The sequence below is a fragment of the Perca flavescens genome, chromosome 8 (genome assembly GCF_004354835.1).
Source record: "Perca flavescens isolate YP-PL-M2 chromosome 8, PFLA_1.0, whole genome shotgun sequence".
NCBI classification, from domain to species: Eukaryota; Metazoa; Chordata; class Actinopteri; order Perciformes; family Percidae; genus Perca; species Perca flavescens.
In genome coordinates this window covers 3,922,185-3,937,278 of record NC_041338.1, presented here as the reverse complement: position 1 = coordinate 3,937,278, position 15,094 = coordinate 3,922,185, and the positions used below count along the sequence as shown (strand labels likewise).

Sequence of the window (15,094 nt, the reverse complement as noted above, 5' to 3'; positions counted from 1 at the left end):
ATAAATCTGCTGAACTCCCATTATAGTCTATATATCCTATATAGGGCAGCACAAAATATCGTTTTTTATCAATATCAACTGGCGCAATCAACACCTCGCTAAGGGCTACGACATATCGCGAAAGACACTTAGAGATTCTTTCTGTTAGTTGAAAGAAAATATCAGTAGAAAACCGCACTTTAAAACGTAACGTTCATTTCTTTTAGTGTTGCCTTGTAAAGCTTTAGTGCACAATTTTTTTTTTATATTCATGGACGTCCGTTACATTCAAGCCATTGCCAAATTAGTTGCTACAAAGCTAATGAAGACTATCAGCTCCACACAACTCTCTCTGGAGATCTCAGTATGGCTACGTTTAGAAAATGGTGTCGTCCGGCGACTTTCGCATGCAGAAACTCGAAGATAATGACCTCCTCTGAAGAGTCCATTGTGTTTTTTTAATTCTCCGTGTCCTCCTTGGCTACTAGCAACTGCATGGAGTAGGGGTGGGGGCGTGTGCGCGATCACGGAAGGCTTGTATCATGTGGATGCAACAACAGTGGTGTTGTCATTACCTAAAATTCCTCATTGGGGTGACAGAAACTACGCACTCTAGCTTTAACAGAATACTGAAAGTACACTTTAATATCTGTTTATTTATTGCAAGTAATACCGTTATCGCGACATTCAACAACGTTATCCCATATCGCATATTTGCCTCATACCGTGCAGCCCTTATCCTATATTCCTTTCACTTAGCAGCGTCCCAGGTGCAATCTTTAGACCCCCGGACACCCCTGAGCTTCTCTTGGCCTGATGGATTCGGAGGTGGTTGTGCAGGAGGACATGGAGGGCTCGTGGACGTTGCTGTCCTGGATGGCGTCCTGCCTCATGGTGTTCGGGGGGGCCCTGCCCTACGTGCCACAGTACCAGGACATCCAGAGGAGCGGCAGCAGCGAGGGCTTCTCCACCCGAGTGTGCCTGGTGCTGCTCATAGCCAACATCCTGCGCATCTTCTTCTGGTGAGGAGAAGAGGGAAAGGCCTGTGTTTTCACATCATATCATACGAGTGTTTGTCTGTCTTTCTGATTTTCTTCTGTCTACTTCTTCTTCCTTTTTGCCCTTGGAAAGACACAGGCCATTTACAAGGTATTTCCTCAGATCAGTCTTGGTGTCAGAAATGAATGGAATAGGAATACAATTGATAATATAATCTGAGCCATGTGCTGTCCTCAAGACTTCTTCTTAAATTGTTTTACAAATCAGAGAGAGAGAGAGAGAGAGAGAGCACAGGTCACTGTTCTGACTGGAGGGACAGAAGAGGGAATTTAAAGATTCAAAATAGAATCTGGTCTGAACATTGTATTATTTATATGGTCTTTCTGTGCCGCTTATAGCCTGTATGACATAATAAAACCCATATAATTGAATAGTATAGTAATGTGTGTTAACCGTGTTGTATGCATGTCTTGTTTATGTGTTGTAATTATCCTTACTTTTATTACAAAAGCCACATTAATTTGCTGTGTATAGTGTTAGATTGCATTCTAGAAGTTTTCCCCTGTACCAACTCTGTCTCCACTTGAATGTGATTGGTGTTTGGTTGCATCCTTGCAGGATAGGGAAGCAGTTTGAGCTCACCCTGCTGCTCCAGAGCGTGATGATGATCCTCACCATGTTCGCCATGCTCCACCTCTGCTGCACAGTCCAAAACACCAACCGAGTGAGCACCAGGCAACACCGACTTTCAGGTAACCGGCTTTGTTCCAAAAACTCTTGACTGACGGCAGTGATAACTGACATAACACAATTAAAACCAACAACAAGTATCACTGGCACACACACACACACACCGTAGCAGTACAACTCGTTTCAGGGTAGTAAACCACGTATCCAGCATGCCACTTCTCTGTGTCAGCAGTTTAGATGCCAAGCGCTTCAACTCCTTCTTCTTACCAAAAGAGGGGGCCATTGGAAAAGCTTTACTGGCAAGGCTGCTGTTTTCAAAATGTCCTTGTGCTGACAGACACTTATTTACCACTAATCTGATATTCACTTGCCTTATTCTTTAGTTACTTTAATTTTCAATTTTCAATTTTATTTATTTATATTATCAATTCATAACAAGAGTTATCTCAAGACACTTTACAGATAGAGTAGATCTAGACCACACTCTATAATTTACAAAGCCCCAACAACTCTAATAATTCCCCCAAGAGCAAGCAGAGCGACAGTGGCGAGGAAAAACTCCCTATTAGGGAGAAACCTGGGACAGACCCGGGCTCTTGGTAGGCGGTGTCTGATGATGCCGGTTGGGGATGTGATGAACAGTGGCGATAATAGTCACTTTAAAGATAAGGAATAGTGACTTCAAATGGTAGTCGTAGTAGTTCATGTCATATCAGGGCGCTGCAGGGCGTTACAGGATGTAGCGCGGCCCAGCAGAGCATGGATGGACGTAGCAGGAAGCAGCAGGGTTCAGCAGGACGCAGCATGACACTGCAGGGCACCGCAGAGCTTGGCAGGGAGTGCAGCAGGACCACGGCAACAGCTGCAACCAGGATCTTGGTGCCAACGTGCTCCAAGGAAATACGCTGGGTGAGAAAAAAATAAAAAAGACTCCGGGGAGTAAACTCCTCAGAGCCCGTTTAGTAACAGGCATCTCGTGGGACGGGATGCACAGAGATGAAAAGTGAGAGGAGAGAGCAGTCAAAGGAAAGAGGAGAGGAGAGAGTCAAAGGAAGGAAGGAAGGAAGGAAGGAAGGAAGGAAGGAAGGAAGGAAGGAAGTCCCCCAGACAGTCTAAACATATAACAGCATAACTAAGAGCATAACTAAGAGAGCCAGGCAGGTTACTTTAGGTTCCTTGTGTCTGGACGTTAAAACAGATGCTGCTGTGCAATGGTTATGTTAAAGCCTGAAGGGTGATGGAATTATTTCATAGATATTAAAATATGTATGAAAGAGCAAGGCAAAGGACAAATGTCATATGGATGTATTAGTTGCTGGACTCATACACATACAATTAGTCTATTTTGGGCACAACAGTGTGTGTGTCTGTGTGTCTGTGTGTCTATCTGTCTGTCTGTCTGTCTGTGTGTGTGTGTGTGTGTGTGGGCAGAGGGAGGGAGGCCGGTCCTAGATTATTGTCAGGGTCACTCTTTATGCGGTGCTGTCTTTTATGGGTAATTGTGTTTTTTTACAGACCCTTGAATTGATTGCTTTCGCAAAATGGGCTGACAGAAATTCAATCTAAGCCCAACTTTCATTTAGATGGAATCTTGTAATACTCTGATCATGCAGAGCAGGGTGCATTATTGAAGACATAAATCATTACGCGTGTTTGATTTGATGTCGATTGGCTTGTAAAGGAGGGGAATTTCTTCATGAAGCTAAACCGAACGCGTGTCCATTTGTGTCGATGTCGGCGGCGATTCTTTCAAAGTGACTTTCGATTGAGAGGCGAGAGATTGTGTGCGTTTGGACACGAGAGCAATGATCATCTTTATCTTTGGCATCTGTACTTCTCTCGTCTCAGCAAAGAGCTGGTGTATTACTCATCGTGAGCTCTTTTTTTTTTTTTTTAAGGCCCACGCTTAAACTTTTTCATGGCGAATATAATCGTTTATGATGACTGGTGGTGGATTGCTTGGGGATGTTTTTTTTATAGGCTTTATATCTATCTGTGCCCTGTATTTGTACACATGTTGCAAATACATTGGACAATACTGTAAGTCTGCCTGCAAGCCATGTACAAACACTCTCTATTATAAACAGGCTTAGATACAGAAAGATGATAGATTAAAAATAATGCAGCGATACAGAGTTTGTTCGTTATGACCCCGGTTACTTAAACACAGCATGACCACCCTCTTACATCACGCCCCCCCCCTCCGAAGGATTGGCCTGAGGTCCAGTTTCACAGAGCGTGGGTACGAAGGGGGGATGGAGGGGTCAGGACGAGAATAGATCAGAACAGCCTTTCAGTCCTGACTGCCCGCTCCTCCCTCCATCGCTAAGTCTTTCCAACAGATCAGGGTCACCTCTGTGGAAAGTAGCTTCTTCTCCCCAAGATGCACGTTGCCATGATTTCTAACTCTTTTTGAAGATCTTTCACGCTAAGCTCTGTTTCCCGTCATTTCTCCGCTACCCACTCAGCACCCTTCTCTGCCCTTTCTCTTCCTCTTCTTCCACCTTCCTCTGCTGCTCTTCGTCTCTCCTCTCTCTTCCTTCTGTCCCTTTGTGTTGCTCGTTCATCTGCTCCCACCTCTTCTTTTTCTTCTTCTCCTCCTCCTCCTCCTCCAAATTTCAAATTCCTTCCCCTATCTTCTCCTTTCAGAAGGGACATCTGAGACTGAAGTCCACGTGTGCCACGCCAGGGTCATCTATGATCCGGCTGCCCGTCTCCCAACACCTGTTCCCTACTTACTGACCTCGTTTTCCACTTCCTAAAGACATGCGCGCACGCACACACACACACACACACACACACACACACACACACACACACACACACACACAGGAAAACACAAATTGAGAGTGAAATGGGGAATTTCTTGTCACTTGTCTGTGCAACAACTGGTTATGCTGCTGATTGCCGTACCTGTTACGTTCTGTTGTTGCTGATTGTGCTGTTTTTCTTCCAGCTTCCACCTGCTCTCATTCCCCCATACTTGTGAAGGCATCTTTCGCCGTGTGTGTATTAAGGGTGGGACAAAATATCGATACGGCAATATCTCGTTGTTGCTTCTTAGTCTGATGCAAGAATCGATACGCTGGTGCCGAATATCAATATTTTAATTAGGAAAGACAAAGGCAGCTTTATTTGCATATCACATTTCAGCAACGAAGCACTTGAAAGTGCTTCACATAAAACATGAACATAACATAAAAAAAAAACTAAAATAGAGTAAGACAGATATGATTTACAAGAATCAAAGTTACAGTGCAGTGTAAAAAATTAACAATTACTTTAAAAAAGGCAGCATCGAAAAGATAAGTCTTCAGCCTTGATTTAAAAAAAAGTTTTGTAGCGGACTTTTCTGGGAGGTTTTTCCAGATATGTGGCGCATTAAAAACTGAACGCTGCTTCTCCATGTTTAGTTCTGACTCTGGGGACAGGAAGCAGAGCTGACAACATGAGAGGTCTGGGTGGTTCATAATATAGCAGAAGATCAGAAATGTATTTTGGCCCTAAACCATTCAGGGCTTTATAAACCAGCAGTAACATTTTGAAATCAATTCTTTGAGAAACAGGGAGCCAATGTAAAAACTTCAGAAGTGAAGCGATGTGATCCATAATAAAATAATAAGGCGCTCCGAATAGATTTTCCTGCTCTGTGTCTCTACTTCATGGCTCCTCGAGGTGGCGCTCAACACATGAATGAGGGAACCTTGAACATAAGTTAACTAGCCTAAGAGGAAGAGGTTTTCAACGGGATGGCGGATAGCAGCAGTTTGGGATGCCCCAGCCACGTTTAAGTCCAAAGTCTGGTCCCATAGTTGCTCTATAGTTCTGTCATTTTAATTTACAGACAAAAAACAACTTGTGCTGCAGAATTGTGCTGTTTTCTAACAGTTTGGACTTTCAGTGATTTCAAGGGAAAACCTGCACTTAAAGGTGCTCTAAGCGATGTTGGGTGACGTCACTTCTTGTTGAACTTATTGTCAAACAAAACGGAGGCTAGGCTCGTTGTCGTTGTCTAGGACAGCTCTCCTTTAGCTAACCTCCGTCTTCACGTTTCTCTCTCCTCCACTCCCTGCACCCCCCTTCATGTGCACACGTACTAACTCCCCATCCCCCACCCCCAGCTCCTTGTCGGTTATTGGCTGGAACACTTTTTGTTATGTTTGGTGGTGCAGGTTGGCGCATTTTGTTTTTGTTGGCGTTTGTGGAGCCTGGGCTGTCTACAGAGACCGCGATTCATTTTTTGACAGTGTGTTCAGGGGACAGGCAGCTAGCGGATAGTGAGGTGTTTGCTGTATGTGACCAAAAATGCTGTAGCCTAAAACAACGCGTGACATCGCTTAGAGCACCTTTAAAGGTCCCATGCCATGAACATTTCACTTTATGAGTTTTTTTAACATTAATATGAGTTCCCCCAGCCTGCCTATGGTCCCCCAGTGGCTAGAAATGGTGATAGGTGTAAACCGAGCCCTGGGTATCCTGCTCTGCCTTTGAGAAAATGAAAGCTCAGATGGACCAATCAGGAATCTTCTCCTTATGATGTCATAAGGAGCAAGGTTACCTCCCCTTTCTCTGCTTTGCCTGCCCAGATAATTTGGCCCACCCATGAGAGAGAGACATCATGGCTTTCAAACAAGAAAAGTGGCAGTTGGTCAAGGCCACACCCCCACCCTCTACCTTGCCCCCCCCTCTCCTCCTCAATAGCATTTAAAGCTACAGACACAGAAATGGCACATCCTAATTCTGCACCAAGGCTGAATTTTGGGAAAGAGACTTCAGATACAGTATTAGGGGACCACTAAGGCCTATATAAAAGCATCCAAAAAGCAGCATGTCATGGGACCTTTAACCTTTTTAACAGGCATTTTGTATTCATAGTTAGACAGATATTGTGATGTATCATTATAGGAACAATATATTGGTTATCGCAGAATTGCTGTATGGGGATATTATCGTTATCGTGAGCCATGTGTGGTTTATCGTATCGTGAGGTGCCCTGTGATTCCCAGCCCTAGTGTGTATTGCAGAAGGTGTTTTCCATGTTTTTGTAATATAGGTCTGCTGAATTCTGTTCTGTATATCACTTAAGGGTGTCCAATGGGTGATTGACTAAATCTGGCATGTTGGCCTTGATCCATGTGGAGTTCAACCAAGCTTTTTCTGCAAAATACAGCTGGTCTGGCATTGTCGCAGTGATCCTAAAGATGAATACGCTTAAGAGAATCACATTCAGGGCTTTTTCCATAAATGGTTTGCCTGCTGGTGTGCTCTCATACTTGTTTACTATTGTTTCCATCCATGCTGTGTTTACATAATGCTTTCCTCAACACAGTGTAGGGGTTTACCATTGTTGCCAGATAAACAATGCTGGTGTATGCAGGGGAAATGGAGAACAATGTTCCGGATGGAGACATGTTAGCATGACTGAAAGGAGTGTGGTCCACAAGGAAGCAAACCTCCTGGGAAAGTAAGCACGAAGCAAGGTCATTGATAAAACTCTGGGTTTATTTCATTCAGACCAACCGAACATAGACCGTGTATGTGTGTATGTATGACATAGTACGGCACTAACACTGGAATAGGCAGCATATTGAAGGTAACACACAATTAGCATGCACTTTAAACATCTGTTTACCGTAAACACGCACGCACACACACACACACACTTTCCAAACCAACCGTATCGAGGGAATTTGCCGCTGGGAGCTGATTAATAACCAGATAACAGTGGGATTTAATATTTGTGTGATTTAAACAGCTTGACTAAACGTGACAAACTATAGACTGTAAACATAGGACTCTCGCGTTAAAAGACACTGGGCGCCATTTAGATAATGTTATAGCTGTAGCTTTGTGGCCTAAATGGCAGTACGTTAGATTAGATTAGATTAGATAATACTTTATTCGTCCCACAATGGGGAAATTCACTTGTTACACATAGAAAAAGATATTGAACAACGTTGCTTATTTGTGACAATCAAGTATAGCGACAGTAATCATAATTAGCAAGGAGCCATGTTTCACTTACTTCTCAAACATACAAGACCTTTCCTCCTCCGGCTCCGTTTGTCAACAACACACTCACTTCTGTTGTTGCTTATGTATTTGTGTTGTAGCTTTTGATTTTGCCTTAGCTATTTTTTTTACAAGATTTACAGCCTATTCGTATAAGATAGCAACGGCAGTAATGATCATTGTCGTGACGTGAGCAAAAATGTTTTTCTTGTATGTATTGCATTCTGACTCACACATGGACAGATCCACAATCTGACTGGAGCTGACCCCAGACCATCTTTTCAACTTGGACAAAACCGTCTCGTCTGAAATCCCCTCACGTACTGTACCGTCCTTTAAACATGCATATAGGTACCGTGCATAGCTGGTTTTAGTTGGTGTTGTTTGTGTTGAAGTGGTCTAACAGAAAGTGTGCACACCCATTTCTCCTCTCATGACCACGGGACAGAATCTACAAATTGTTTCCAATGCACGTACACAAACTCCCCATAGGACAAGCATCAGCTGACATAAACACACTGAAAGTGCAGATTTGTTTTCAATTTCAAGTGCTGCCTTGCAGCTGAGAGAGAGAGAATCAACATGATTAGACTGAAATTTAATTTTCTAGCGAGGTCACCTTCATTATCATTAATGAGTCTGAGGGTGTACCGTATTGACTGTGTAAATTCTATATTTTTTCGTGTGTGTGCGCGCGCGTTTGAATGCTCTACTTTAGCTCTTTATGCTGCCTTAATCTTGTGATGCTGCTGTAAACGAATGAAAGGTCAGCAAAAACAGAAGCTGTTTGATTTAGTTACAGAGCCCATTACAATGTTATTGTTGACATTATCACCAAGAGAGGTCCATAAATATGTAGATATGCAATAGTGAATATGTTCAAAATCAATTGACTGTAAGGTATGAGTTATCATCTCTAAAGAATAGCTATGCTCCAAGGAACCAAATCAAAGTAAATTCAAGTTTTGGTGATATATAGATTAAAGTTGGAGCCTGTTTGCTTTATCCGCAGAGTCTTTGTAATGGTCACTGAGCTAACTCAGAGTTATGACTTTGCAGTGACTTCCAGTGGCTTCCCAAGGGGGCACATTTACAGCCCTGGCCTTATGATACAGGGATTGGGAGACAAGGGGAGAGATTACATTCAAAGACAGATGTGACCTCAGGCTAGGTGTCACAGATTTGGTGCAATGAAAGGGGGGAGTACCTTTGAACAAGTGAAGCAAAGTAGAAAAGGTTAAGGACCAGGGAAATTTGTAATTCACCTAGTATTCTGTGAATTATTCAAATAAAAAAAATAAAAAGATTAAAATGTGTGAGTTGAATTGATTGAAGCAACCAGAAGTTAATTTTCAATTAAATATAGAAGAACATCCTCCTCTACTGGTTCGAATGGGTAAAGCAACCTGACTACTTTAACACATTTGATCTCAGCTCTTAAAGTGCTGATATTATGCTTTTTGGCTTTTTCCCTTTCCTTTATTGTGTCATATACGGTATCTTTTTTGTACATGTTATAGGTTTACAAAGTGAAAAAGCCCAAAGTCCCCCCCAAAGGGACTTACCATCTCCAACAGAAAACACTGTTCACAAACTGCTCCAAACAGCTCTATTGTAGTCCAGCCTTTACTTCAGAGACCAACGTGGTCACTTTGTAACACACGTTATAATGCTCGCCTAGCTGCTAGTGTGGCACGCCCTCATACTCTGCTTCTGACTGGCTAGTAGTCCTTAGCTACTGCGCATGTGCGACTCCCAACAAAGATGGAACAGAAGTGAGATGCCTCACTCTGTAGCTAAAACAGAGAGCTCAACACACAGGGTGAAAAGAGGAGCTGCAGCAGTGTGCAGTACAACAAAAATATGGTGTTTTTTGAAAATTAAACCACATAAACTTAATCTGGTACAACCTCTAAATACAATTAAACCTGTGCATGCAATTTATACCTTTTACATCTAATTATATTTCACATCTAACCAGCCAACGCTGTCAGCTCTCGCCTACAACACCACTTTGTGAATCACCAAGCTAAGAGCCACAATTGCAATTTAACATCCTGTTTGTGGGAGCCAGACCACAGACCATAAACAGAGGAAGAGATGGGAGTCTTGATAGCTCGTGTTGACCCCGCGGCCATTCTTAAAACCGTTACCACTCAAGTGGTGAAAGCAATTGCAATTTGCTCTTGATAACCTCTCCGGGAGAGGTTAGACGGGGCAGACATTGGACGCGTGATAGGAATTGTTTAGAGGATGTGCACTCAGTCGGTCGGCTAATTCATTTTTGCAAAATGAACTGTCACTCTACTTTTATTTAACCAGGCAAGAACAAATGATCACATACAGTATTTCACAGCAACGTATTGCTTCATAAATTCACACTCTAACTGTTCTATTCAACCACAGCTCTCTGCTGTTCTGCACTGACCAGTGGTAACTAAGTGGAGGCATTGATCTGAAGTATATCCTTTAAATAAATGCCTAAATCAAAAGAAACATAACTACGGCTTGAGGCTCAGTTCTTTTTTTTCCCCTCAAAGCCAACTTGAAGGGAAAGGAAAGCTGAATAATTTATTTTTTTTACTTTCAACTCTCAGATTTATTTTTACCAGACTGCATCCTAATTTGAACCTTTAACTTCCCAGACTGAGTACGCTACTGTCACATCACACCCTTGAACAGTAATAGAAAGTTGTGACCCTCTGTGTACCACTTTGAGGTGAAGGTGTTTACACTTTCTCAGATGTGACTTTTGACAGAATTTAAAGACAAAAAACGGTGGTAAATTTAAATTGTGTGTGTGTATGTGTGGGGTGGGGATATAATAGGCAGTAATGGTCTTGCAAGTCTTTTGCACATTCATATACTGTATGCATGTTGCATTTGTTTCTGAATTACTGAATAGTGCAGTGCATAGTTTGATGACTCTGCCACTCACCCCTTATCTGCAACACTCAGGCAGCGCTGCAGCAGGACAAATCACGTGTAACACACCAGGTGTAACAAACACAAGCATGCATGCACTTCACAGACACACGCACAGACACACACACACACACGCACACACACATAGACACAAAGACTCTGTGCAACCCAACCAATTTCATTAACATATCCTACAACACACAGAAAAGTGCTTACTTTCAACATTGAGTGTGTTTAATTAAACCCCTGATAACAGCAAAGTTTAATTAGCAAGTCAAATGAAGTCAGGTAGGTGAGAGGTGCTTTATTAGCAGTGGAGTACATTGGATTACTTGGGCAGAATGTTTAAAAAATGGAAATAATATAACATGCCTCAGGGGGGAGTTTTTTTTGGAGATCATTTTATTATTAAGTTTTTACAGAAGGAGCCACAATATGAAAATTAGTTTTTAGAAAGCAGTTTTTTCAGTCATTGTTGTGCCCGGTGTGTCCCTTAAGTGTGTAATAGGCCTAACTTTGGTAGTAGGAGCGATGGCATATTGGTGGATATTAAAACAAGGAGATTGAGGAGTGGCTCTCACTTTCGTTTGATGTCTACAGTTTGTTGTTCTCATCTCTTGAAATGAATTATGTATCTGTGAGGAGTACTTCTGATATTCTCCAAAGTGTGCGTTTATATGAATGTTTTTATTCACAATATAATACCTAAAGCAAAATGTATGATGGCTGAATTCCTTTTAGTTCAGCCATTTTTTTAGTTCCTTTAAGTTTTAGGGTCCTGGTCCTGGTATTGTAATAACTACTGAATGCTATGAATGCATCACGAGGTTTACCAGTTTTAAGTAAACGCAACATTTAGTCCCGTCTGTTTTTTTTCAGGCAACAGCAGTGACCATAGTGCTGGTTTGTGTCTTTTAGCTCATAGCTTTAGCGGCAGACAGTTGTACGTCCCAGTGTCAGCATTTTAACTCTGTGTGTGTGTGTGTGTGTGTGTGTGTGTGTGTGTGTGTGTGTGTGTGTGTGTGTGTGTGTGTGTGTGTGTCTATGTGTCTATGTGTCTGTGTGTCTGTGTGTCTGTGTGGATGGGGGTGTGTGTGATGCACCAGTCCAATTTTTTTAGTCCCACGTCAGAATGTCTGCTGTTTTGTGCTACATACTTTCACTCCAAATTGCATCTACCCACCATTTATTCAAATTTAGTATTTTGTAATTTATTTGTAAGAGTCTGATTTTTGACCATATTGCTTATGCATTCAATACATTTTTTGCTGCCCACTCTCAAATCTCAATTGACTAACCTTCCCACAAGCACATAAACTTGTTAGTTAGGGACTTTAAAAAAATAAATAATAGTTAAAGCTGCAAGCAGCGATGACGGGCCCTTGCTTATTGCCCCGGGGGGTACTGGCAAATGCAACATCACATGTAGACCACACATTCTAAGTTTCATGTAAATCGCAAAACTTTTGCCTAGATAGAACCATTCATGTTTCCACACTCACCTACAGGAAATTGTTCCTCCATAACTTGCGCATTGTGTTAGCTATCAAAATTCCTTTGATAACTTTTAGTCACGAGGGTCAACCGAGTGTATATCCAAGTTTTCGGGCAGATTGGACTCACGGCCCAGGAGGAGTTAGACAAAGTATGTTTCCCATATATTGCGATGTGAATAATTAATAAAAAAAATTCTAACAGCGCCATCTAATGGCCGATGCACTATAAATTTGGCGTGGATGCTCAAACCCCTATACGGAACAACTTTGTCATATTTGGTGTCAATCGGGAATAAATCTTGTTAAGATACGCAACTTCCTGTTTCGACAGCCCCCTACAGGAAGTTGGTCCTCTGTAACTTGCGCATTGTGTTAGCTATCAAAATTCTTTTGATATATTTTTGTCATGAGGGTCCACCGAGTCTACATGCACATTTTTGTGCAGATGGGACTCATGCTCTAGGAGGAGTTAAAAAAAAGTAGGTTTCGCTCAAAGCAAATTAGCTAATTAATAATTAAAAGAATTAAAACAGTGCCATCTAAAGGACGACATATTTGGCAAACTGCCTCAGTGGCACATGAGGAACAACTGTCTTAAGTTTTGTGTCCATTGGAATAGCCGTTGGCAAGATATAACCATTCCTGTTTCCACTCCCACCTACAGGAAGTTGGTCCTCCATAACTTGCGCATTGTTTTAGCTATCAATATTCTTTTGATAACTTCTTGTCACGAGGGTCCTCCGAGTGTATATGCAAGTTTTCGTGCCGATCGGACTCACGTCCCAGGAGTAGTTAGACAAAGTAGGCTTCCCATATGTCAATATTTTGATGATTAAATAAAAGAAATTAAAACAGCGCCATCTAATGGCCGATTGCAGCCAACTTTGGCACAGTTGCTAAACAGGCCAGGAGGAACATCCTTGTCAAGTCTTGTCAACATATGCTTCCTGCAAAGATTCAAGAAGATTGAAGTCACGGCCTAGGACAAGTTCGAAAGAATGTAAAACACCTGAAAAATGCATAATTAAAAATGGCCGCCTTCCGGTTGGGCGGAGCTAATGAATGTAAATGCGAAATATGTCTGCAATGATTAGAGCAATATGGGTATTAAATCTGGTGAAGATCGGAGCAACTATGTCCAAGTTAAGGCCTTCTACGCATTAGGGGGCGCTATGGAGCCCGCTTACAGGTATGGGCCAAATCGCTGTACAGTCTCGCAAAGCCCGCAGGTGTTTATGTGGGCGCCAATTTTTGTGAGTTTTTGTATATATTGAGGCCGTCAAAAATGTGCCCAAGGGCTAAAACCAATTTGGGTCACATAGGCCACGCCCACTTTGACCAGTCCGTACCTTACTATAGGGGTGGCCTCATGAGTGGCCCTAGATGGTACCCATCAAATTTTGTAAAAATCGGATGAGCAGTTCATGAGGTATAAACTTTATGTACTTGTAGTGCCCCCTAGTGGCCAATGTTCGTAAAATGTGTGGGGCACCTCCAGAGGGTCATGGCAAACAAGAATCTTAAGTTTTGCGTTAATAACAATTATTTTGGTTGAGATATGGCAAAGTTGGTGTTTTCATACTTAGCTACACACATTTGTTTGTACGTAATATGTGCAATTTTTATCCTATAAAAGTTCTTTGGATAACTTTTTGTCAGGTCCTTCTAGAGATGCTACCTGCCAAGTTTCATGCAGATCGGTCTAGGAGGAGTTTGGCAAAGTAGGTTTTCAATAAATTGCCATTTTTCAAGCATAAAAGTCTAAGCGGAAATGGGCGTGGCCTATATCAGGAGATTCAGCTGGATCCAGGGAATGCGAAGATATATGGTTTTTGAATGTGTGATGTACGTCTTGGGAGTTATAGGGCCAAACGCGGGTTTTTCTGCAATAGCGCCACCTAGTGGTACGTATGAGTAATTATTTTGAATCTTTGCAATTTTCACTAGTTGTGACATGTTAGCAAATTGTTGTGAGTTTTTGTGCATGCTAACCCCCTCAAAAATGCGACGATGGACTCGGAAAAATTATCTGACGAAAAACAATAGGTTCCTTCGCACTTTCAGTGCAAGGCACCGTTGGGGCCTAGCACCTTCGTGCTTGGGCCCGAATAAAACTTTACAAGTTCAGTTTTAAGCCCTTCCATAGCACCCACTGTTGCCTCAGATTAGACCTCTCCCAGGACTGTGTGGGCTGGTACAGACTGGGTTTGATTGATATCTCCATCCATTTTTCTGTTAGCTTTTCACCTGATATGGTGGGAAAACTCGCCCAGCTACAACCTGAGCAGAGGTCTAATAAGCCAAAATAAGGAAAACATCTGCATTTTGTCTGTTTCATGGGGGTGGGGGAACATCAGCCCAAATATCCTTTACTTGGGGTAGAACAGGATTTAATGGAGATACTTTTCATCCACCCCAGTCGACCCAGTCGAGAAGATCAAACGGAATAAAAAACTTGCTCTTGGCTCTCTGATCAAAAATGTGATGTTAAGTAAATGTCTCAGCCTCTCTCTGAGGGTCTGCTCCGATAGTTTGTGGTTATTTATGGATATGGGTTAGTAATTCATGAATGTCATGTCTTTGACCCTGCCGAACTGGTAGTGTCAGTCAGGACAGTGTGTCGCCTCATTGGATCAGCACTAGAGAGACAACCTGACAAACAGACACCATCTATCATCATCCATCTCGGCCATATAACCCGACAGGGGTGTGTGTGTGTGTGTGTGTGTGTGTGTGTGTGTGTGTGTGTGTGTGTGTGTGTGTGTGTGTGTGTGTGTGTGTGTGTGTGTGTGTGTGTGTGCGTACCATGAGACTGGGTGGTAGGGTTAGGTACCCATCTGTTACAATCTCAGATTGGACAGATAGTAACAGATGTGTGTGTGTGTGTGTGTGTGTGTGTGTGTGTGTGTGTGTGTGTGTGTGTGTGTGTGTGTGTGTGTGTGTGTGTGTGTGTGTGCGCGCGCGCGCATGTGCGTGTGTGTGTCTCACGTGTC

General features: G+C 42.5%; 1 protein-coding gene across 1 annotated transcript in view; it reads left to right on the top strand.

The window, feature by feature from the left end:
* Window positions 1–769: 769 nt before the first annotated feature.
* Window positions 770–15,094, top strand: part of si:dkey-246g23.2 (PQ-loop repeat-containing protein 1) — a 64,971-nt gene continuing 50,646 nt past the window's right edge. The window contains exons 1-2 of the mRNA XM_028585619.1: window positions 770–1,001; window positions 1,597–1,730. Coding sequence (XP_028441420.1) covers window positions 796–1,001; window positions 1,597–1,730 — 340 coding nt within the window. The 5' untranslated portion in view covers window positions 770–795. The remainder of the gene's footprint in view (window positions 1,002–1,596; window positions 1,731–15,094) is intronic.